Source organism: Mustela erminea, chromosome 18 (assembly GCF_009829155.1).
Source record: "Mustela erminea isolate mMusErm1 chromosome 18, mMusErm1.Pri, whole genome shotgun sequence".
Classification (NCBI taxonomy): domain Eukaryota; kingdom Metazoa; phylum Chordata; class Mammalia; order Carnivora; family Mustelidae; genus Mustela; species Mustela erminea.
The window spans coordinates 29,993,195-30,017,150 of record NC_045631.1 but is presented as its reverse complement, the minus strand read 5'-3'; the positions used below and the strand labels follow the sequence as shown (position 1 = coordinate 30,017,150).

The 23,956-nt window shown below is 55.2% G+C and overlaps 1 protein-coding gene across 6 annotated transcripts in view; it reads left to right on the top strand.

Moving 5' to 3' along the window:
* MSI2 (musashi RNA binding protein 2) overlaps positions 1–23,956 on the top strand; it is a 388,920-nt gene that overhangs the window by 349,009 nt on the left and 15,955 nt on the right. For 5 of the 6 annotated variants that reach the window (XM_032320056.1, XM_032320055.1, XM_032320059.1 and 2 more), the window contains one exon: positions 8,801–8,863. In XM_032320056.1, the coding sequence (XP_032175947.1) occupies positions 8,801–8,863 (63 nt within the window). The other variant, XM_032320060.1, reaches the window with a different exon arrangement.

Below are 23,956 nucleotides of genomic sequence, written 5' to 3'. Positions count from 1 at the left end.
CACTACTGTTATTACCTTGGGCAATAATAATAAAAATAGAAATAAAAGTTCTTACTGCACTTACTGATGGCTTGCCTGTGCCAGATAACTGCGCTGAGCACCCAGTGCCGTCATATCACTGAGTGTCACAGCGGCCCGGCCAGGAGGTGCCACATTTTCAGAGGAGCAGAAGGAGCTGGGGATAGAAGTTCCATCTCTTGTCCTGGGTCCCGCCGAGTGCGGGAGATGGCATTTTACCACCTTGCTGTAATCGCTGTCTGTACAGTTCCCTTGAACCACGCTGGCCCTGGAGTCCTTCCTCTGTTAAATGGAACTAGCGACGTCTTCCTTGCAGGGCTGTGGGGCCGGCTTACGAAGGGGACCCCAGCCTCTCTAGGATGGGCCCAGCTGGAGGGGACTTTCTGGGTCCTTGGCCTTGGAAAGTGCCACCATGGCAGCTGCTCTTATTCTCTGGCTTGCGGTAACAGGTTTCTTATTGTCAAAGCCATGTTCTTCTATTGTACAGGTGAGGAGACAGGTGTTGAGAAGGTTCCAGCATTTGCCCTTCCAACTCGGGCTGGCACGCGAATGGTATGCCGTGCTGTGAAAACTGTGAGATGTGTCTGTGCCGCTTGGTAACAGCGGCCCTGTGTCCCCAGCGCATCTCCCTTACCACCCTGGGCTGCCCCCCAAGACTCTTTGACCATTCCCAGTGATGCCCAATACAGCAGTGGTCTGCCATTCAGCACAGAAGCATCTATGTCAGGAGACAAAGAGTATGTGTGTTTTTGGTGGGAGGGGCTACATTTTACGCCAGGGGTGGGGTTGAGGTCACAAATGTTCATTTACTCACGGAGTTAGTGACGGGGCCAGGATGGGGGCCTGGGGTGTTTCAACAAGAAGTCTCGGGTGCTCCAGGCTTCAGTGTTCCCTGTCCTGGTCCATAGAGGTGGGTGCCACCCGGGTGCTCTTTGGAACTGTGCTGGGACAGAGCCATTGCAGAGCCTGGGGAGGAGACCCAAAGAGACTCAAGGCCATTTAGGTTTAAAGGGACCAGCAGGAGACCCTGTGGGGAGGAAGCAGAATTTTTGACTCAGCATCTAAAATTTGGGGAGCCAGGAAAAGTGTGAGGAGCCATGCAAACAGCAAGCCCTAGAAGGGACAACAGTCAGGCCAGTGGTTTGTCGTGACACCCGCTGGGGGCAGGTGGGTGAGCATCTCACAAGCAGAGACCTCGGTGCTTGTGAGCGGGGGTGGGGAGGACGTGCTTTCATGGAAGGAGAAGCTGTCAGAATAGTTGCTGCTGTGTCCCTTGAAACGACGGTGTGGAGTGCCTTCTCTTGAAGATCTTGGTCCTCAGTCTCAGAGAGATGGGCAGAGAGTGCACAGAGCAGCGGGAAGTGGTTTGGGAACCAGCTCCCTGCGGCCATCCTCACTCTTGAGGTCTTGCTGGAGAGAGAGCGTGATGTGGAAGGGAGTACCCTTGGGGGGCCAGCAGCCGGAGCCAGAGCACATGTCCTGCCTCAGCTGATCCTGGTGCCAGCCCCCTTTTGGAGCAGCATTTGATGCAGCCACACCGGGGCTGGAGCTCAGCTAGGAGACCCTAGAGCAGACATGGGCTTGGTTCCAAACTTGACGGGTCCATGGTGGAGCCCTCCTTTCTCCCTGGCAGAGTGAGTCGTAGCTCCCCTGGGTCCAAGGCCCTGCTTCTTGTTGGCTGATTTCCTTTCCTTCCCAGGGAGCTGATTGTGTGCAGCGTGGTCCCACAGACAGAGCCCCCCTTTCTTGTCAGAGACCAGCAACTGTGGGCTCCATGAGGGCAGAAACATGGGAATCTCAGTCACTGCTCTGACCACCATGCTTAGAACAGTGCCTGGAGTGTAGTAAGTGCTCAGTAAATACTATGAAGAGAGAAGGGGTCTAGAAGTGGGGAAGGCTCGAACATAGCTTCCTTGCAGAAGTTCTGGGTCAAAGAGAGGGGCTGCATGCCCAGCTCTACCGGTAAGGGGCTGGAAAGGCCCAGGGAGGAGGATGCTGGGCCAGAGCCCCCCGTGGAGCGCTCAGCTTCCTTTTTCCTGGAAGAGCCCCAGCACCTGAGCAATCAGGCCCTGAAGGGTGTTCTCAGCTCTCCTCCTGAAGCCCTCAGCCCCACGCTCTGAGCTGGGAGCCAGGCCTGGATGGAGACCAGGACCGGTTCCTGAGTTTCGTTATCCGGGAGCAGGAAGATGGGAAGCCACAAAGCCCCATGTGGGGGTGGGGGGCAGGCCTCACCCCACTGCTGGCACTCGGGGGCACAGTGATGGTAAGCGGTGCGTCGTGCTCCCTGAGCACCCTCTGATCAGGAAGACACACAGCTTTCACTGCTGGCGGGCACCCAGCGGCTGCGCTTGCCTCTCCTGGGAAGCTTCTTGTCATTTCCAAAGGATGCTCCCTGACTTGGTCATGCTTCCACAAACCCTTTCATCCAAACCAAGGCTCTCTGACTACCAGACTGTAAAACCTCTCGAAGGTTTGATGTGTAGCGTACTTTCCCTTTATCCCCGTTACGACATCTGCAGAGAAGATGAAGCTAAACAGCAACTGCATTAAAAGTTGTTTGGGAGGAGTGTTGTGCCATCCCTCTGCTCTAGGTGCCAACACCCTTAGGGCTCTCTCGCTCTCTCTCGCTCTCTCAGGCAACACCTGGAGCCTCTCGCTTCCTTTGGGCAACTGGGAGGACCCAGGACCAGGCCTGAGCTGCACGCCCTTCCCCCTGCCTGTGCCCAGGCAGGGAGGCCTGGCCTTCTTGTTGGTCCCTCCGCCTTCTACCCCACACTCTCTCCAGCACCTCAGCCCCAGCAGGAGCCCTAGCCCTCTCCTGGGGGTGGGGAAGGCAGTGGAGAGGGGATCCCCGTGAGAATGGCACTGTTGGTGTCCTTAGGGAATGTCGGTCTTGCTCCTAAAATGGTGGGTGGAAATCAGATTCCTATTTTGAACTTGGGTTTTGTTTTTTTCCTTTTTTTCCTAATGGACACCTATTAGCATTCTTCAGAGCAGAATTTTACAGCTCGATCAAAGCCAGGTCCCATTGGTAATCAGTTGTCCCACCTCTTCAGGCCCTCTCTAGACCCCCTAGGTCCTCCTACTCCAGAAATGCACCATCCATCCCCTTTCCGCTCACACCCCCAGCAGCCGCTGCTCTCTCTGCACAAAGGTATGGATTTCCTTTCAAAGAACCAGCCCTGGGGCACACCAGGCAGGTCTGCCCAGGAGCTGGGCAGGGCCCTGGGTCAGTCAGATGACAGATGGGAGCGTTTTCTAGTCTTCCACGGTGTTGTTTCGTACGTTCTGGGTGACCTTTTCTTCTCGGGGTGGCGTCTTTTGGAGTGTTTGGATTCAGTGAGGCAACAGTGGGTTTAGCCAAGAATGTTGGAATCATCTGAAGAAAGTGTTGGTGGGGGAGATGCAGGACGTGCTGGGGACGGGGACAGAGAGTGGTCTGAGCAAACGCAGCAGAGGAAAAATTGCCTTCCTAATGGAGCCTTCGGGATGGGAACACACATTACAAGACTCCCTCAAAGTCCCAGCCTGTTGGAACCCCCAGGAAGCTCCAAATTCTCTCATCTCCTCTTTCTGTGAGAGGCACAGAGGCCCGTGGACTTTTCCAAGGTCACAGAAATAAGTAGTGACTGTGCTGGAGCCGTCTCCCTGGCAGCCTGCTCCCAGGCATCTTTTCATGCCGTGCAGGGAGGAGGTTATAGGGAAAGAGGTGCCCAAGCTGACACCCCGTAGCCGGCAGGAAAGGAGCACCGTTTCAGTGTGGACTGCCAGCTCAGCCTTCCCTAAGTCAGGGTTCACTGCCTCCACAGTGCATCAGAAGCATCTGGAAGGCCTTTAAAAGCTAGCGATGGGGGCCTTCCCTGGTTCTTAATATGTTGTGAAAGCTCCCCCCAGCCAGGCTGGAGCCCCGCTGCTCCACGCGGAGGCCCCGCCGTGGGTCTCAAAAGAGACATGGTCCCGAGGAGAGTCACTGCTGAATCTCCGGGAGGGCCTTCCTTTCCACAAGGAAGCAGGGTGATGGACTTGGGCAGATGTGCGGTGCCATTGAACGTCTTAAAATTTTTGAAAGCCTTTACACCAAAGGTGGGAGCCCTTGGCCGTGCCCTGGGATCACCCGGAAAGCAGGGAAAGGTCCCACTGTGCATGTGGGCTGCAGCCCAGAGCAGCTAAGTCTGATTCTCTGGGGAGCCAGGTCTCAGGATTTGTCAAGGCTCCCCGGGGATCAGGGAGCAGCCCCCCACCCCCCAGATCTGATTCATTATGCTCCGTGCATTTGAGCTTGTCCCCCTGGGGTTGGAGGATTGCGGGAGGAGAGGCAGCTCCACGCACAGTGAAGCCACCATGCAGCAGTGACTTCCTGCGCCGGCTCTCAGGCACCCTCCCTGGGTTGTCCTGAGCCTCAGCAGCTGGTGCTCCACCAGAACCTTCTTTGGGGCAGACTCTGCACTAGGTCTTAAGTGGGACAGGGGGCTCAGGCCCTGCCCTAGAAGAATTTGTCAGCCAGCAAGAGAAGATTTGCACATCAAAACACCTGCTTCAGGGAGGCAGGAACCAGTGCTTCCCAGGAAGCATCCGAAGGAGGTGTGGTGCCCTAGAATTCTCAAAAAAAATCTAAAGTGCCATTGACTTCTAATTTGCCGTCCAGTTTCTCCCAGCTTGGAGAAGTCCAGGAAAGTGTCTCATTCACGGTCAATGGGATGGTGACAGCTTATACTTAGATGAGTTACAAAGCCCAGAGGCACCGCTTTCCAGGGCCAGAGACCTTGGCATCAGGAAGATGGGTTCATGCAGGCTCAGAGGTGAGGGGACAACAGTGGTTCTCCGGCTGCACGAGCTGGTTACTCAGGGCCCAGAGAACGGAAGCGCCGTGCCCAGGTTACTCAGTGAGGCCAGGGCAGCAGGGGATGGAGGCTGGGCTCTGACTCCAAGCAGGGTGACCCTTCTCTTCTCCCATCGGAGGGCTAGAGGACCTTCAGACTAGTGAGACTGGGTCTTCGGATTTGACCTCCATTAAATAAGGCATGGCACCTGTGTGTACTTGGAGTTAAGCCTCAGCATCATTCTTTTGTTCCCAGGTACCCTCTCCGTGCATGCATGGGGCTTGAACAGCAGGGGCAGACCTCATTCCTAACACCCAGGCTCCTGGGCGGGCAACCTATGCCCCCAGACCCTGAATTTCTGTCAGCAGAACATCTGGTTCTTTGCTAAGGAAGGAGAAGTGTTAGAGCAGGAGGGTCCCGCCAGCCCCTTGGCCTAGTCACTATAAGAGCTGAATGGAACGCATATGCTAGTCTTGAAATAGGGAACTTAAACTCCGCTAGAATGACATTAGGTGTCTGGGACAGCGTGAAGGATGACAGGCCACTGTTATAGGTAAAGCATTCCAGCCTCTCCCGTGTGCTTATGACTCTCTGGCCCTGTGGGCCATCATGGGGAGAGTGAAACAGCCCTCTGTGCAGGGGAGTCCTGTCTTAAAAAGTGGGGCTGATAGCTGGACAGCCCTCCCCAAAATGACACCTGACATTCATTGAACTCCTGGCAGGAGTTCATCTGAAGATTTTGTGTATATTAATCTTGCACTCATATCATCACCTCCTTTACAGATGGGGACATGAAGGCACAGAAAGGTTAAGCAACTTGCCCAAAGTCACACAGCTGGTAAATGGCTGAGCCAGGATTTGAACCCAAGATTCGTGCTCACCTGTCTCACAGGAGGCCTGGTTACTCCCTTCCCATCGGCCAGGCAGGCTATACGAAGCAGGAAGCCTCTGCCCACATTCCCGGCAGCAGAGAGGAGATGGTCATCTATTCTGGGCAGTGAGCAGGGTGCTGGGGCAGCCACGGGCACTCCGGGGCCAGGGGTTCTGCCTCCTGAGCCCTGTCAGCCCTTCTGCCTAATTCCCCCAAGGTCTTCTCCTGGGTACCCCTGGCCGGAACAGTTCTCTCCTCCGCAGCCCAGACCGCCTTTCCCTTCAGAAGTAAAATGAGAGGTTTCCCAGACAGCTAGGCCACCGTAGATGACCCCTGGCTCCTCGGGGCCTGGGGAGAAAAGCTGAAATCAGGACCACGAGGCAAGTCTGGAAGGCTTCTCCTCCCTGCACCCGCAGCTCTTCCAGGTCCGGGTCTAGTCCAGGGGCCTCATCTCCACCACAGTCCCTGGGCTGGGGCCTCCTGGTCCTCAGGTGCCTCTCACTGTCCTAGAGACAGGCTGTTCTCCATCAGGACAGCTCGAGGCCCCGGGTCGTGAAGCTTCTTTGGCCTCTGATAGCCCCTTGTGTCACCCCGACACATGGACATGTGTGCACACACACACGCACCCCACCGTTCTTGGATCTGGGTCTGCCCATCCCCAGCAAGCCCAGCCACCAAGGAGAGTCCATGGGGTCCCCCTGATAATAGCATTGAGCTTATCCACTAGGTCATCCGAAGAGTATGCGTGGGGTGACCAGTGCAGCAGAGCTGCCTCGGAGGACGGGAGGGGGAATGGCAGGGAGCTGTGGAAGTGATCCGGGACCGAGTCCCACAGAGGCTGGGCTGGGGCCCCTTACCCTGGCGTCTCAGATGCAGTCACTGCCAGGGCTGCAGGCTCCCCTCTCCGGGGTCTCCGGTGTTGGGGGGCAGACTGTGCTCTCCTCCCTGTCCCTCTTCTCACACCTGTCAGTCCGCTCAGCCCTGTTTGATGGTTGAGATGAAATTCTAGCCCTTAGCAGTGTCTGATGCTCAGTCTCCAGCAGAAACCTTTATCTGAGATTAAGGATAATGGATTTCCTTTCTTGGATAAGTTTTTTTTTTTCTTCCTCTTTCTCTTAGACTCTTTTTTTTTCTGGTCAAAAATGCGCTTGACTCCAGAAAATAGCCCTTTTGTTAAATGTCTTTTTTATTGACTAAACTCGCCTCCCTCTGGTTCTGCCCCCCACTCCCCCCCCCACCCCACCCCTGCGGTGGACATCTTTTCAGGCTTCCAAGGAAACCGGTGAGGAGTGCAAAAGAATAAGTAGACCTTCCTTCTCTCCCAGCCCACTTCCTTCTCCTTCGGGGTCCCCTGAGCGCTGCTGCGTGTGCCTGCAGCGGGGGAGGGGGGTTGCCTAGTGTGCGGAGGTTGGGACAGGGAGAAATAACTCCAGTTCTTCCTTATTTTCCTTCAGCACTTTCTTCTATCACCCACATTTCCAGAAACCTAGACCCTGCTTGAAAGAAAGGGGAAAGGACTTGGTGGGGGAGTGCCTTTGTGGGTCTCAGGTGGCAAGGGGGCCGTGGTAGCCCCCCATGGGGGAGGGAGTGGCCTCCTGGCACGTGTGGGGCCTTCATGGGAGCTGGGAGACCCGTTCCAGCAACCAGGGATGACCTTGTACCCTTATTTCACCTGGATCTTTCTTTTTCCCCCCTTCAACAGCCCTATTACCATATTTAAATGCAAGTATGTCTTTTTTCATTGACATTTTAAGTAGCTTAGCCTGACCTTTTTAGAGTAGCTGTTCCCTTTTGAACTTTTTTTCCTCCCCAGTAGTTCCGTGTAGCTAGGATAATAGTCTTAGAGTTTAGTGGGCTTCTAGTTTCTGCTGTGTTTGGGGGATGGCTCTCTTTCTATTCTTTTGTCCCTACTCCCACCCTGCTCCCTGCCCCCCATGGTGCATGTGCTCCCCCACTGTGTCCTGTAGCAGGTCCGTATTTGGAAGGCCCAAAGGCTGAAGCCCAGCAGCTGTCTGGCTGCCCGTTGTTCGCTGCTGGCTTCTGGCCCATCGTGTAAAACCACAGCCTTTGGAAGTGGGGCTTGAAATCAGGCCTCGAAAAGTCTGCCTGGATGGCAGATGGCTATTGCTCCGTGTGCGCGTGAGTGTGTCTGTGTCCGTCCCCACGTGTGACTGTGCATGTGTGATGCTGGTGGCCAAGAGAAGCCCACGGGAGAGGACTAGCCCACCTCTTCCTTCCCCTGGACATTCTGCAGCCACGCTGGGTCACTTTCTCCCTTCCAACCTTCAGTCCCATTTCTGGGACAGCCTTGCTGCTCCGGGTGTTCTTAGCTAGGCAGACACTTGATGGAGACCCCTAGGACACCCTTCACTGCCAGCTTGATCAGGAGGTGGAACTCAGACAAGAGGCCGATTGAAATCCCCATCATGTGCCTCAGGAGGTTGAAATGGAGAGACAAAAGCCACAGGGCTCACTTCGCATTGGTCCTGTGGCTACCCACTCCCTCCCCCAGCTGCCTTCCCGTGTACTCGGGCAGTCAGCCGGGCCTCCCAGCACACCTCACCCTCCGGCCTGGGGCTGAGACGATGCTAGTACAGGCTTTCCAGAGTCCGGACTAGCAGAGCCTCAGGAGAGCAGCTGGAGTTCAGCCACCTCCTGGCCCAGGTGCCTGTGCTGCCCAGAGGCTCAGGGCCACCTGGTCCGGGCCGGGGTGGGGGGTGGTTCCTGGGCCATGCTTGGCGCTGCCATGGACACACCCTGGGGGACCCCCTCCATCATGGCAAGGACAGCAGGGACCCTGCCCTGCTCCCAAGAGAGGATCCTCCTCATCCTCTTAGATTATTTCGGTGTGCCTTCTAGAAGTAGTTTCTGTGGTGACCTTTGTGTAGGAATGAAACACACCTGAAGGGGCTATGCCTTCCAGAAGCCTGAGAGCTGCTGACCTGGGTCCCTCCTAAAGGCTGCCCTGAGGAGATCCCTTCTGGCTCCTAGCCTTTGGAGGAGGGGGTGGAGCACAGCCTGTGAGCCCGGGCTGTGCCGGGGGGCCCCTTCCAGGTTCTGACCCTCACTCCAGCTCCTCTCTCCCTGCCAGGCTTCCCAGCAGCGGCTTACGGACCAGTGGCGGCGGCGGCAGTGGCGGCTGCAAGAGGATCAGGTAGGGAGGTGTGCGGGGCAGGCGCTCCCAGGCATGCCCCAGTGTGCGGGGGAAGGTAAAGGCCCTGTTGGATCTGTGTGGCTGCGTCTGTCCACTACTGTCACCACAGCCCAGAGGGTGGGGACAGGGGGGCGCGGGCAAGGCCCTGCCACCCCAGGGCAGCTCCCAGTGTGGATCAGTCGCAGGACTGCAAACCAAAGGTAGAGTCTTACTCTCTCCTTGAAAACAGAGCAGTGACCTTGGTTTTGACTTTGGACGGCCCCCTCACCCCACAGCCGGCTTCAGGGCACCCGCGGCATTTCCCTCGTTGGCTTTCACTGCTTCATGAGGCTCCCTTCCTTGGGCCTCTGACCTAGCCAGAGAAGATCTGGGTTGTGCAAGGGAGGCTTCTGGCCTCCAGGCCCCTGCTGCACCTGGCAGGTGGCCTTGCTGATTCAGCTCAGACCCTGGTCCCCGGAGGCCAGAAGTAGGGCCAGTCCTGACCTCTGTGAAAGGGAGTGATTTCTTGAAGCCCCTGTTGCCTCCCAGGCTCTCCTCAGAGCAGAGACCGGAGAGTTCCTGGACTCCACCTGCCAAGGGAACTGGGGTTTTTCCTCTCCCACAAAACTGCCCTGGTCCTTTGGTCTCTAAACCCAGCCTCTTAGGAGGTCTAGAGCCCTTCAAGTGAGGTGGGAGCGTTTTCCCAGCAGCCCTGTGGGTCCGGCTGGAACTGGTATGTCCACGACGCGGGCCCCAGGGCACCTCTGTCCCTCTCCCCCAGATGCTCCCCGCCTTTCTAAGCAAGCTGGGCTGCCGTCGTGTGCCGGGCTCCCCGGGAGGCCGCCTGGAATCCGCGCCCCAGCGGGGGAGGGGCCCCTGCTCCTCCAAGACTCTCCCCACCATGCCCCGGGGACAGGGCAGCAGAGCACCCCAGGGAGCAGTTAGGGACAGGGCGGTGAGGAGGGTGGGGGAAGGGAGGCGCTGGTGGGGTACCAGGAAATGGGGCATTCAAAGCCCAGAGGGTAAATGCCAAAACCCAAACCCTCAGTGGTAAGAGACTGGCACAGTGAGGCCCTTTAGAAACATCAGTAAAAATCCGTTCCATGCAAACTGGCACTGCCTCGAGCTACAAAGGAGCCACTCCCCGGAATCACCCACTGGGGATTTGTTTGGAGGGGCCAGGAGCTCTCTGGGGGCTGCTGAAGGCCAATTAGCCAGAGAGCTGGGCACCCGCTCAGCCTCCAGCGGCCCCCACCTGCCCGCTGGCCAGTGTCCCCTGGTGCCCCTGCCCTGGGGGCAGGCGCGCCGCTGCCTGGTGTCTCCCTGTTCTGTTTGGTTTTTTTAACTTGAGTGCTTTTTGGTATCGTTACAAACAAGCCTCTGTCCTACCTGTGCCTGGTGGGGGGGACGACAAAAAGAAAACTCGAGATTTTTGAGTGTTGGTTGTTTTCTCCGTTCAGTTTCTTTCTTATTATAACTTGGATTATGAAACTAAACTTTAACCCGAAATTAACCCTGCCTCTCTCCCCACCCCCATTCTCCTTGACTTCATGGCAAGTTTAAAGGGCAGCATGGGGTTCTTCGCAAGTCTGAGAGCGGTCTCCCTGTGGCCCGTGCCCCCCCTCTGCCACCCCCACCCTCTCACGGACCCCCCCAGAGCCAGGCGGGAGTCCCACCCATTTCTCCCCAACTCCTAACCCCAAACTCCAGAGCCATCTCCAACCACACTTTTTTTTCCAGGATCAGTGGTGTTTTATTTGTAGCCATTTCCATCGGGAGCCAAGTCTCCCAGGGGCCATTCGAGGTCAGCCATGCTCATTGCTGCACTGTTAGTGAATTCTATTCAGGAGCGTGCTCCCAGACCACCTGCCCCACACCAGCCTAGGTTAGTGCAAGGAGTAAATCCTCAACTCCGAGGTGCCTGGCCCCAAGGGTGCAGGCTTGGCCAGGAGGCCACAGGGCACCCGGCAGTACTGCCTGGGGGTCAGGGGCTTGGGGTGAGCCCCAGGGCGACAACTAGACGGTGCCTGCCAAAGTCAGAACACCGCCTGGGCTGGAAGACACCTGCCTCTGTATAGACAGTGTAGCTCACCCCCTCATCCCCATCCCAGTCTTTGGACCTGGAGCAGGGTTACAGGTTGGGGAAAGAAGATCTCTGCCTGTCTTTCTTTTAGCGTATTTTGGCCTGTAAGGACTGTCCCCCTCTCTCCCTCTAGAACATAATCTGGACTCCGAGCCTGGGGAGACGGCCAGTTATTTACCTGTTGTGGTGGCCCCTCCATGGCATTTTGGCAGACGCGTGAGAGGGACGGCACAGACTGGTTTGAGTTTGTGCATCAGCCCGGGCCAGCAGGTGATCGCTGAAGGCTGACTGCCCAGTTCTCCCTTCCCCTGCTCCTGCAACCCTGCACACCCTCCTCCCGTGCCAGCTCCTTCCCGGGGGACAGGGGTGTTCCTTCTGCCCCCCAAGCAAGCAGCTTCGGCTGTGGGAGGGCATCACAAGCCCAGGCACTTCGTCTTACAGGAAGAAGCTGGTACAGGGAGTCTGTGGAGTACCGACCTTGAGCTTGGTACTCCCCCGAACCTGGCAGGGGACTCCAAACTGCAGGAAGCGTGGCCTCCACTCCCCAGGGCATGGCTGTCAGGCTTGGTCTAGGGATCAGGCATCCTGTGAAAGGAGGGCCTTTCGTTTTTGTCCAGCTCCACAGTTTTGGTTTTTTTTTTTTTCTCCTTCCATATTTTGATGTACCAGGGGAGCTTCCTGAGGTAGAAGCACCTGCTGAGGGCCGTGGGGGGGGTGGGGAGCAACTCGGATTTCGCTCAGGTTGGCAACTCGTATCTGTCAGGGCTATGGTGTCAGGGTAGGAGGTCCAGGGGGGGCCTTGAGCTCTGCACCCACCTCAGCCGACTCCTCGAGGCCAGCCTGCCCGCCTTTTCCTAATTCACGCAGGACCTGAGGTGAGCAGGGCTCAGGAGACCCCCCGCCAGGCGAGGTCCCTGCCGACTCCTAGATGACTTCACTATCAGTGGTCACTTTTCTTTTACCTTCACCGGTAGTCTGAAACGTCATCTTTTCTTGTGCTCAGTCGAGAGTTTGTTTGTTTATTTTGATCGTACTCATTCAGTTCTGATGGCCTCATCCTGTCCTACCCAAACCTAAGTCCAGTTTGGTCAGCGACCCCAGACACACACACACACACACACACACACACAGAGGTGAGGGGAGTGGTTCGGATGCTCAGGCTGTATTATTTCCGGGTGACATCACGGGGTGGGTCTGTGTATCAGTCGAAGAGCTTCTGAGCCCCCTGCCCACCCCCCGCCCAGCCCGTCTCCGGCCCCAGCCAGGACCCCTTACTGTACTTTATACTTGCCAGCTTTATTCCAGTCTAGTAACATGAGCTCCTGACGGTGGTGGTGAGTGCGAGAGTCATGTTTCTATTGTCTTTTCTCTTGCTTGGTTGGGGCTGCGGTGAGAGAGTGTCTCTGAGGCATACTTTCCCGCCTCTCTTACACTAGGATCTGCACACCTCCTCTCAAACACTCTTCTGAGCACGCTCAGCGGGAAGGTTTGTCCACACCTATTAATCCTCTCTCAGTGTCCAGCTTCCTGTTAGTACCAGCTGGTTTGCATGTTTTTGCTTGTTCAGATGAAAACAGTTCAAGAAACAAACTCATATCCAACTCTCGAGAAATGTCTTTTTTTTGTACACTTTCGTTTTCGATTTTTTTTTTTTTATTAGTCACGACTCCAAAACACCTGTTGTCCAGTAAAACATTTCACACCTCCCCTGCCTGTTCTTAGAGTGTATGTCTCTGTGGGACTGAACTAAATGCATGCACTGTAGTAGATGTCCTGGTATTAGCCGTAGCCCTAGAACATGCATTGTTGAGTTGATATTACAGGGTCTCTGACAGCCCGGCCCAGCACGGCTGCCGGCAGGACAGCGCGGGGGACCAGGAAGACAGGGGGCTCCATATTTTCAATGTTGCCAAAGGGCTTGGATCCATGTTCTCGCCATCAGCCACCACCACCTCCCCTCACGCTCCCTGCTCCCCCAGTCCAGCACTGGGCCACCACCCCCAGCTCTAGCCTTCCTCACTGAGCTCGCTGGCGACCCTGTCTGTGAACAGAACTGGGATCGGAAGGAGTCTGACCGTTCATCCTTGTTCTCATCTTCCTCGTAGGGTCTTGACCAGAACAGGTCTTCTCTTCTTTGTCAAGGCCCACCGGCAAGGCCCTCAATGCCTTGGGTCCTTTGCCAGCTCACATCCGGCCTGTTGGGGGGAACAGGTCCGCATGGCGGTCCTGTCTGCATGGTCTGGTCCCCAGGGCGGAGAGGAAGTGAGACGTGGTAGGGAACAGGATTCCAATCTTACGATCCTGGGTCTGCAGACAGGGAATGCATTGGGTCCTGGCGAAGGTTAGCGTCGGTTCTTATAGTTGGTGAAGATGAAGGAGAAGCCTTTTTGTGTGCCCTCCAAGGGTGGGGGTGGGGGTGGGAGGGGGGCAAATGGCGTCAGAGTGGCAACCTTCCTAGTGTGGAGGTTATTAGCACAGCTCTTTGTTGGGGGGGCAAGAGGGAAGGGGAACCCGTGACATTCGGAGAGAAGGCTGAAGTTTCCCCCCACCTCGCCAGGAAGATTCCCCAGTCCCGCAGCTCTGCCCTTGGCTCAGGGGCGTGGGCAGTCCGTGTCCCTGGACATGCCATCTCCCCTACATTTGTGGGGACAAGCCGTACCAGAGTACCAGAGGTCTCTCCAAGCTTTTGGAGATGGCTCCAGTCTTTACAAATTGGTGAAATAGTAGTTGCTGCCTGGGACCTGCTCTTTAGTCAGGCTAATTGGTGGCTCTGACCTAAAGCCACAGGAGGACACCATGGGACCTGAACCTTCAGGGGATAAGTTATCTGTTGTGGGAGACTGGAGCCCAGGACATCACAGCGTCCGTGGCATTCCCAGAAGAGTGTGAGGTGACAGTGGAATGGTGGCGAGAGGTCAGTGGCTGCGTCCACATGAACAAGGACTGCAAATGAGCAGGCCAGTCAGCCACTGGACAGAAGGAGGCTCCCAAAGCCCAGGAAGGGAAATCTGGGAAGAGCCGTCCTGCAGGGGCGGGTGGGAGGAGGCAGAGGGAAACGTCTGGAAGCAGTAAGGCTTCCAGGGCTGCCAAAGCTGCCTACTGACGCAGGCTGCTGAGCAGGAAGGACGGTGGGATAGAAGGCAGAGAGAGCGAAAATCCCCCTTATTGGCCTAAATCCGGGGTCTGGCTCTGCTCAGAGAATGGCTTTGCTACGCTGTGACTAAACATCCTAACCATTTCGGTTCCAGTAGGTACAACGAACAAAAGTAAAATTCAACTCATGAGGGAAAGGAAACAGTTGAACTTGAACCATAAAGGGGAGTGGGTGCAGGTGTGCACGAAGCAGGCCTGCCCATCCCACGCCTCCCCTCTTGGTGTTTTCCATTTTCCCCGTGACACCCTTCACCTTACAGGTGCTGGGGTCCAAGGGACATGAACAACAGTGTCCCGCCCACACTCCTCCAGCTGCCGGAGGGATCCGGGAATTACTAGCATCCTTTGTGGCATACGGTTTAGGGTTCCTGGATGTTGTTTTCAACAAGCAGGCGTTGAAGGTCTGCTCTGTGCCAGGTGCCGAGGAATATAAAGGCAGACAACATGTCTTGCCTCCAGTGGTCTGAGAATCCGGATCCCTCCTGCGGAGAATCCCTATTTCCCATGACGCATTGCTTCTCACACTGCCAGCTTCGCGTAAAAAGGAAAATGGATCCACGGGCTGCCTCCCTTTCTGAAGCTGGCTTTTCTGCATCTCCATCAGCAGGCTCCGATGTGCAGGAAGGGGAGCTGTAGGGCAATCGTCTCTTCTTTGTGCTGGCAGCAAGCGTTCTCGGGGGATGGCGGCCCCAGGACAGCCCAACTGGGGGTAGGGTCATGGGGACGCATCTCGCTGGGAAAGAGACCCCATCTGTGGCTGCGGCACAGATCCAGCACAGCAGCCCAGAGGGAGGGCAGATTCCTGACCCCTTACAAGCAGCTGCCGCAGCCGGCCAGGCTTGCCTCTTGGTCCGCCGCCTCGTGTCCTGGGGATGGGCAGCTCGTTTCTCAGTTTGTCACTCTGATCTTCATTTCTGAGAGGGCTGGGTCTTTTGCCACCAAGAGACCTGCCTTGGATTTCAGTAGACCCAGTGAATTTATAATAATGTGTGGAGCTGCCCGTGGCTGACCTCTGCTTCGTTCATTTTCCAAGGGCTTTTGGACCAACCCTGTTGAGGATAAAATACATCGGCTGGGATCAATAATTTTGTAATAGAAACACAGTGCACTTGATAAATCAGCTCTAGTGCAATTAGCGACTGGCCTTGAAGCCCAAACCTCAGTAGAAGTTAATCCTAAAGTGAACGGAGTGGGGGGATGTTAAGGGTCTTTTAAATCCATGGGATTCTTTTTGGAGGAGACACCACCTCCCGCTGAGCTTGGCCCTCTCACGCTGGCTCAGGATCCCAGGCCCTGCCATCTAGAGGAAGGTGGAAAGTGTGGTGCTGTCCTCGGACACCCCACCCCATAAGAGCACAGGGAGCCCCTCCTGGCACCCTGGGCTAGGTCGGGCCACTTGGGGGTGCGGGGAGCCCCAAAAGCTGGTGAACCCACATGGTGGTGAGAGTCACCAAAGGTGCATGGGCCTCGGTGTGTCATGACCCCTTACGTTTCTGCAGAGGTCAGCTGACCACGTCTCTGACCCCAGCTAGCCCAGAAGACAGGCAGGAAGGCAGAGGTTTTTGGCCTGGTGTTGTGTGTTTGGTTTTGAAGAGAAAGCAAATCTGCAGAATGGTTGCATGACTTACCCAAAGTCTCCCAGCTGGTTATGCGGGGAGCAAGGCTTTGGTCAAGGATGAAGAACCCTGACCTTGAACCCAGGTCTCTGGCCTCCTTTAATAGCTCTGCAGAGAAACCGTGTTTGTTCCTGAAGAGGTCACCTGCTACCCAGATGCCCCCGACATGTGGGGTGTGCTGGAAGAGCCCAGGAGCCTGGGGGCCCACGCTGTGTCAGCCAAGGACTCAGGCCCCTAGATCTCACGGCCCGTCTCTCAGATGTAGATTTCAGAACTGGGCCCAGGGCGCATCTACCACGGAATTTAGTTCAGCAGATATGTAGTAAGTGGATAACAACAGTAGTTAATTAGTACTTGTGGCAGGCACTGTGCTAGGCTTGAGTCAGGGTGCTTTGGGCTGGATCAGAAAACCCAACTCAGCATGGCTGAATGTCATGGGGGACTTACTGGCCAACATCCCGGGAGCTCTGTGGAAGAGCCGGTTTCATGTATCAGACTACTGGGCTCTTTCTCTGCGGTTCCCTTGGCTTTGTCCTCCTCTTTGCTTCCATATTGTCTTGATGTTGGCTTTCCTACAGTAGCAAAATGGTCACAACAGTCTCCTGCTTCATGCCAACCTGCCTAGAGGAAGAGGGGGTCATCAGATGGTCCTGAATTCTAGCAGAAGTCCCGAACTTTGTGCTGCTTGGCTAAGGCTCAGCCCTCTGAGCTGACGCGCAGGAGAAGGATGGATTTCCAAAGAACAGTCTGGGTGCAGATAAAAGAGGGGAAGGGAGAATGCTGCTGGGTGGGCAAGCACGAAGCCCACCACAACTCCTAGATGAAGCTCCTAGATGAATCCAGAGCACAGTCCCTGCCCTCAAGTGTCTCCCAGCCTAGCGTGGAAGCTAACGGGTACTTCTGATATGATAGCAAACATCCAGTCACAGAAAGGCACAGAGGTGGATGTAGTTGGCTTTGTCTGGGAAGTCAGGGAAGGTTTCACAGGGGAGTGACTCTTTCCACTTTTCAAGGACAAATAGGAGTTCCCCCAAGAACCAGAGGGAAAGGCATGTGCAAAGCCCCCAGAACCCAAAACAGAGGAGTGACTCTGCAAACAGTTCGCAGCAGCGGGAGAGTAAAATGCACTGGGGGCAGGAGAGGGGGCCCAGGGTAGGGGGCGGTCGCAGGTGAAGCTGCTGCTTTCACGCAGGCAGCTAGGAGCCTGAGAGAGGCCTGAACCTGGGAAGTGACCTCAGATTTGTATGTTAGCCAAGTCTTGACAGCAGGGTGGACGAGGGAGATGGGACTAAAAGCAGGAGGACAAGTGACAGAGTATGCAGAGTAGACGCGCCATAAATGTTTGCCTGTCACTGCCTAGGAAGAGTGGCTTCACGCCTTTAGCTCTTACCCATTAGCTGATGAACTCTGGGCTCAGCACCGTGCTGGGGTCGGGGAATATCAGGGCACAGAATTTCAGGGCACAGTCCTTGCCTTCCACAAGCTCCCAGTCTTTTGAGGGAGGACACAGCACACAACTGATAGAAGAGCTGGTCTTCAGTGAGTATGCACGGCCACTGATCACAGAGAGCACGCAGCAGCCAGCGAGGCTCAGACGGGAGACTGGACACAGATGGGCCCTGCGGGATTTGCTGTGGGAGATGAGAGGGCATTGTAGGCGAGAGGACTTGGGTGAAAGGTTGGCAGGGGATGAGCATCCCGTGCTGGGGCGACAGTGGGAGGCTGTCTGGTGGGCAGTGGGGGTAGAGGCTTGATGAGGTCAAGGCAGGCTGGATTCTCGGGGACCTTGAAAACCCGATCCCTATGGTCATGTTGGTGGGAAAGGTTCATATGCCTCACGGCAGTGGAGCTTGATAAGGATGAAACCAGCTAAGGAAGATCAGCCTGGCAGCAGTCCCACAGAACAGAGCTGGACCCCTCCCTAAGTCCTGGGGCTGGGGTTGGCTTCATGACCTGGAACAAGGAGCATGGCTGACACGAGAGGGCATTCCCTCACAGGGCTCCACCTTCATTTTCTGTGACTCTCCTTCCTTTTGCCAACAAGGTGTTATTCATTCCCTACCTGGGACTGTTGGTCCCCACTCCTGGGCCCTCACGGCAGCCACTGCCAGTCTGCCTCTCTCTGTCCTTGTCTTTGCTCCCTCCGCTCAAATTGGCTCAGACTGCCAGGAAGCCACACCTGATTAACCCTACCCAAGTGCCCCTCCTCGACACAACACCCTGTCTTCGGTCTCCTTTGGACTGGTGAGGTCTTCTGGATGAAAGGCGGGGTTCTGACTCTATGGAACATGTTTTGCATATATCTCCGAGTGGTGCCCGCCTTCTCCAACAATATAAACCTTCCAAACTCCAGGAGGCAAAGTCAGCCTCATTCTTAGTGTAGATGACTAATTATTTTGCAATCGGAGAAAGCAGAAAATAAAGGGGCCCTTTGTTCCTGGATGCTTATTATAAATATTAATAAAAAGGTCTCCCCTTGCCAGCTCGGAATCCTGCAGAACAGGAGGTGGGCAAATAATGCTTTTGAACAGCTGTGATTGGCTTTTGGAATTAGATCTGTCAGGATGGGGGAGCCACGGTGAAATCAGTCTGTGGCATGAATAGGAGGGTTCTGGCCATTATCTCAACATTCACACCCACCTGCAAGGTCCCGGAAGGGAAAGATAGCTTGCAAGTGGTTGATAGAATGCTAGAGACACTTCCCAGCCAATTTTAATACATGATGATGATAAAAGTAATATGTTTTTAATAACTTCTGCATTATGAGTGAGCCAAGGGCTGTGCTCAGCCCACCTGCCTTACCCCATCTAATTCTCCTAATCCTATGAAGAGTGCACTATCATTCCCGTTCCCATTTTTTAAAATCTTAAAACTGTGGCTTAGATAGCTTGTCAGAGGTAGTAGAGACAAGACCAGAACCTGGGTCTGTCTCATTGCATCTGTGCTCTCAGCCATGTCAGCGGAAGCTCTGTGGTGCCAGCCCTTCCGATCTTTGAGCAGAGGTCTGCATTTTTAACACGTACTCAAGGGCAAACCATAGCAGCCCATCAACTTAATTCTCGTATCCTCCGGGGAAGAGAGAAGCCAAAACCATTTACAAGAGGCCTCAGGAAGCATTATGTGCACATTTTGCACCTGCTTCTGCTGTTGCAAACTTAAGGTCATGGTGCTGTCTGGCTTTGGCTGACATTTCTGATCTGGCTTTCAGTCCCTGAATCCTTTTCAGACCAAAGGCAGACAAAGGAGACCCAGAGGAGGCGTGGTCCGGTAAGAGAGCCAGCCTGAAGGTTATTATTAGTTGACAGGAGCCTTTAACTAGTACAGGACTGAAGGAAGTTAGCCACTGCCCGAAAGAAACTAGAAGATGGAGCAAGGGAGGGCCTCTCTGGGCACGACAGACCCTCTCCCGTTCCCCTAAGGGATGAGTCAACATCCCTTCCTGTGAGCAGTGAGGACTGAGTCTGGAAGGTCGCTGGGAAACCCAGCGTAGCCCCGGGGCTGGGAGCGGATTGGCCGCCCAGTTGCTGGGGCTTTGCTTTGGACCAATGGTCGTGGAGGGGCGGGGCAGGAGGCGGGAGCAGCAGGACCCTCGGCCAATCGTCCTTCAGGGAGGCTGGGCTCCCGGTACTATGGCAACCGCGAGCCGGGGCTCATTTGTTTTGTAGATGAGTAATTACTACGCAATTAGAGAAAGCTAAAAATAAAGGGGCCCTTTGTTCCTGGTTACTTATTAATATTAATAAAACGGTCTGTCCAGGTCTGTGGTAAGCAATCAGTGCAGACCTGTGCGCCTGTGGTAGAGCACTGTGGGAGGCAAAGGCTGCACAGCCCCACTTTCTTCTCTCTTTCTGGAAGTCGTTCCTGACTGTAACCTGCCAGACGGTTGGCTTTTCAGGCCTTGGGGGAAAGAAAGGCAGAGTCTTCCAGACACGTGGGACCCAGGAGGCCCTGGAGTCAGGCGTCAGTTAGGCACCCACCCAGGTGGAAGGGTCTGGCAGTGTCAACCCGGCCTCCAGGAAAGCAAGGCAGCCAAACCGGAAAACCTGGACCGATGTTGGAGGATCCAGTTTTGCCATGTATCCGTGGCCACACTGTTTGACTTTTCTGGGTCCAGACTGTCCTGGACCCAGTAGTCTTCTGTCCCGAAACCTTCCACGGAGGCTGCCCCTGAGATCTCAGTGTCTTCCTAATGACCTGGCTTGGATATGACTTGTTGGAGGGTTACACTGGGTTCGGGGACTGGCCCCAACAGCTGTCAGTGTTATGACCTTGGGACAGAAACAGCTCTGAGGCTTCCCTTAGGGGGTGAGGTTGCCTTGGGGATTAATCAGATAAGAAAAGATGATAAACAGTTTTTTTTAAATATTTTATTTATTTGACAGAGATCATGAGTAGGCAGAGAGGCAGGCAGGGAGAGAGAAAGAGAGAGAGAGGTGGAAGCAGGCTCCCCACTGAGCAGAGAGCCCGATGTGGGACTCGATCCCAGGACCCTGAGATCAGGACCTGAGCCGAAGGCAGAGGCTCAACCCACTGAGCCACCCAGACGCCCTAAACAATTTTTTTTTTAAAAGAAGATGAGAGCATGAAGGAGTGGGGAATCGGAAAGATTCAATTCCGGTCTGGTTCCAACACTCAGGAGTCTGGGTGATTTCAGAGCTTCAGACTGGAGGGTGCTTAAGGACCTTTCAGCTCTGTAGCTCGAGGTGGACACTGTTTCCACAGCTCTCGATCCCTTGTCATGGTTGGGGGCGGGGGTCAGCGGGTGATAGTGACAGTGCCTTAAGAGCTAAGAAGAGTGACTGGAGAGAAAGCCAGGGGCTTCCAGGTGATGAGAATGTGTTTAAAACCAGTCAGCGCTGCATTTTTTTTTTCCATGTATGGAGGCAGTGAGAGGGACAGAAATGTTTCCGGAATCTAGGGTATCACTGAAAGAAACTGGTCAGATTTCCATCCTTGGGGTGTGGCTGATTTAAACATTTAGGGTTTGGCTATCTGGATGGTATTTATTAATAAAGGCGGACCTGTTAATAGTTACTGTCTGTGAGCAGATCTGAGAGACCCGGGCCAACACGTTGTTCAGGAGCTTTGCTGCTTGTTGGAGTCGCCAACACCTCACTCCTTGGAGAGTTTTTTAAATTCCTGCTATCCGGGCCACACTACAGACCCATCAGATCAGAATCTACCACCCGGGTGAGCCCCAGGCCCCAGTAGTAGTGACAGCTCCCTTGGTCAAGTCCATCGTGTAACCGTGGACTCAGGTACCATCAGCTTCCTGCCAGATGTAGAGCCTTGCACCAGCTCTGTGACTTTGTCACCGGTATCCCTGCCTCGCAGTGTGTACTTAGAGCCCAGCCGGCTAGCTCACTCCCGCCTCCTCTGGTGACCAGGAGAGCTGGCCTGGGTTCTCAGCCCGCAGCCAGCTGTCCTGCCCACACTGGATCCTCCCAGCAGGGCCAGGAAGTCCATCCCTCCAGGGCAGGCTGAAGGGGTCTTTGTCCTCACAGATGGATTCGAGGACAGGCCTGTCCCGGCTGAGATTAAGAGCATGTTCATATAGAACCAACGGCCCGAAGCCGCCGTAAACATGGAAGCAGTCGCCCTCCTTGACTGTCTGATGAATGGGGGCCTCTTGGTAAGGTCGGAGTTTGTTTGTTATTAAAGACCTAATTAGAAACATGAGAGGGAGCTGAATGGCTCTGTGCTTGGCTAATTAGTGACATGTATGCGCCCGCTTTGAACTTCAAGGACACAGAGCTATTAGTGCTTACATCAAAAATGGATTAAACTCCTGTGCCTTTATAATCATTAAAGACAGGCTGCTTGAGTGGAAAGCCTTTCGTCCAGGTCCTCGAGGGGCTGCTCCTTGGCCCCCCCCCCCCCGCACCCGGCCCCCCTGGTTGTGAAGCCCAGAGCAGTGAGTTTCCATGCAGTGGGATGGGGCAGTAAATACTGATGGTCCTAGGGCAGTCCAGCTCCCCGCAGGACGGCCCCCAACAGAACGCAGTGCTCTTTCGGGCCTGAGACCGGGCCTCTGGGCACACATTCTAGAGGAGTCCTTCTGTGGGTGCACGTATGGGAGGGCTTCCTTTCTGTCTGGTAGCACCCTCTCCTCCCTACCCTGACCGCAGCCATCCTGCCTGCCTGCTTTGTTCCACCCAGGCTTGTTCTGGGATGTGGCACAGAGGAAGGTGGTCTAGTCCTTCGGGAGAGACGCTGTCCCCTATCTCCTGTGGCCGGTGTGGCCCAACCCCAGGAGCCCCAGCTTGATGGGGGCGACGCCACCACCAGGGAGCTCCTAGGGTGGAAAGGGCAACAGAGCCCATGTCTTCGGGAGCTGGCACTCCAGCAGGGGAGGTTTGGTGTCTTGTCCTTGTGACCTGTTTGAGGCAAAGAAAGATTGAGGTAAACCTAAGGTGTCCTGTCAGACTATGATGCGGGGAAGGACAGCGGAGCAGCGGGATTCTGTTTGGAGAGCAGCTGGGAGTTACCTTGATGTTCAAGTGAGAGCTGGGTTCAGTCTGGCCAGAGACACTCCTAAGACCCGTTCCCTCCCTGCTATAGCCCTCAGTTTCCTCATCTGTAACCCACGGTGATAGGACCCATTGCCCAGGTTGTCAGGATCGTGAAAAAAGATGGCATTGAACACCCACACAGTAGGTGCTCAGTCCATATTAGTTCCCTTGTCGGCCTGGCACCTTTAGAAGCCACAGCTTCTAGAACTTTGTGCCTCTCGCCTCTGGACCCTATTTTGCCCACAGTAGTAGGAGGCTTTCCCCCGCTCCATCTTCCCCGACTGGGACAGGGGTTTACCAAATTCTTACAGCGCTTTTTCCTCACAACTGAGAACACTACAGGTACGCAGTGCTGGCCTTGGACTTCATGATGCTTTCTTTTGACAGGATGTAGTGCGGGGAGCGCACAGCGAGGCTGCGGTGGGAGGGGTCACTCACAAGGTGCAGGCTCGGTCCAGGCAGGCTGGGAAAGAGCGAGTGAGCGCACACAGCCCAGCAGCACAGAGGGTGGTTGGGTTCCTATGGGGAAAAGCCAGACCGGTTTCTTTTTTGACAGGATAGAGCTGGATGGGCCTCAGGGACATAGGCAGTCCCCAGATCAAAACGAAGCAAGGGGCATTCTCGGGGTTAAACTAGGAGACGCTGCCTGAGCCGGGCAGCCTGCCGAGGTCCCTTGAGCTGGTGAAGCTGTTGGAGCCCCGCAGACAGTTCCATTTGGCTCAGCCTGCGCCAGACGAGCCCCAGTGACCCACCCACATCATGGCCCTTCCTTCCCCAGAGGCCCCCCTCTCCCCCTCCTCCCTCAAACACATGCAAACGAGGGCTGTCCCTCAGTACCCTTGGGGTTCTGGGAGAAATGAGAACCTGACAGTGACTCCAGAAAGTTCCTTCTTTACCCTCACAACAAAGCCCGGTTTGTTTGGCCACCGGCCGGAGGCCCACTCAGGGCTAATCCATCTCCAGAATTTACCCCATAAGCAGGTGGCAGCTAACCACTCACCCCACTCCTCATTGCCCCCCTTCCCCACCAACACCAGCCTGGTCCTCTGTGAGGAGGAGACACAGCCACAGACCCAAATCAGGGCTGATAACAAAAGAGCATCAAGATAGAGAACAAGCTATTTATTTTCCGTTGAGATGGTATCTCCACATAATATCGTCCTAGCCACAAAGCGTTCCTCAGGCACGTTCATTCTGGGTATTTGGGGCTTTCGCCTCACGCTGATCTGCATGGTAACACGAATCTCCCAAGTTCCCCTCTAACATGTGACGGGAGGGCTGCTGAGCAGCCAGTAGTGAAGTTGGCTCTGCAGAGGGGCGTGATTTGACCAGAAGCTTCCACCATCATTCCACGTAATCGTTAGTCCCAAGTCCTCGGTTCTGTGGCCCGTGCGTTCCCTACTTAAGATAGGCCCTCGGCAACCTGCAGACGTCAGCACCAGCCACGCAGCGGTGCGAAGCAGGTTAGGTTTTGAGAGAATAAACAGAAACTGCAATCTTAGAAGACCGTAGCACCGCTGTAAATGACATCCGGAGTGTTTGTGACACTGACTTTCCCGTCAGCCCCGTGCACGAGCAGACACTGTCCACATGTCCTGTGCAGTATTTAAGATGAGCCTGGCATCCCTGGATTTGTCCGGACTTGTTGCTGTCGGGCTGAGTTCGTACCTCTGTAATATATTCGGTTTGTGTATGGAGACAGGGAAAAGGAAATGTCATTGCATTACTCTCTTAATCCTCTCCTAGGTTT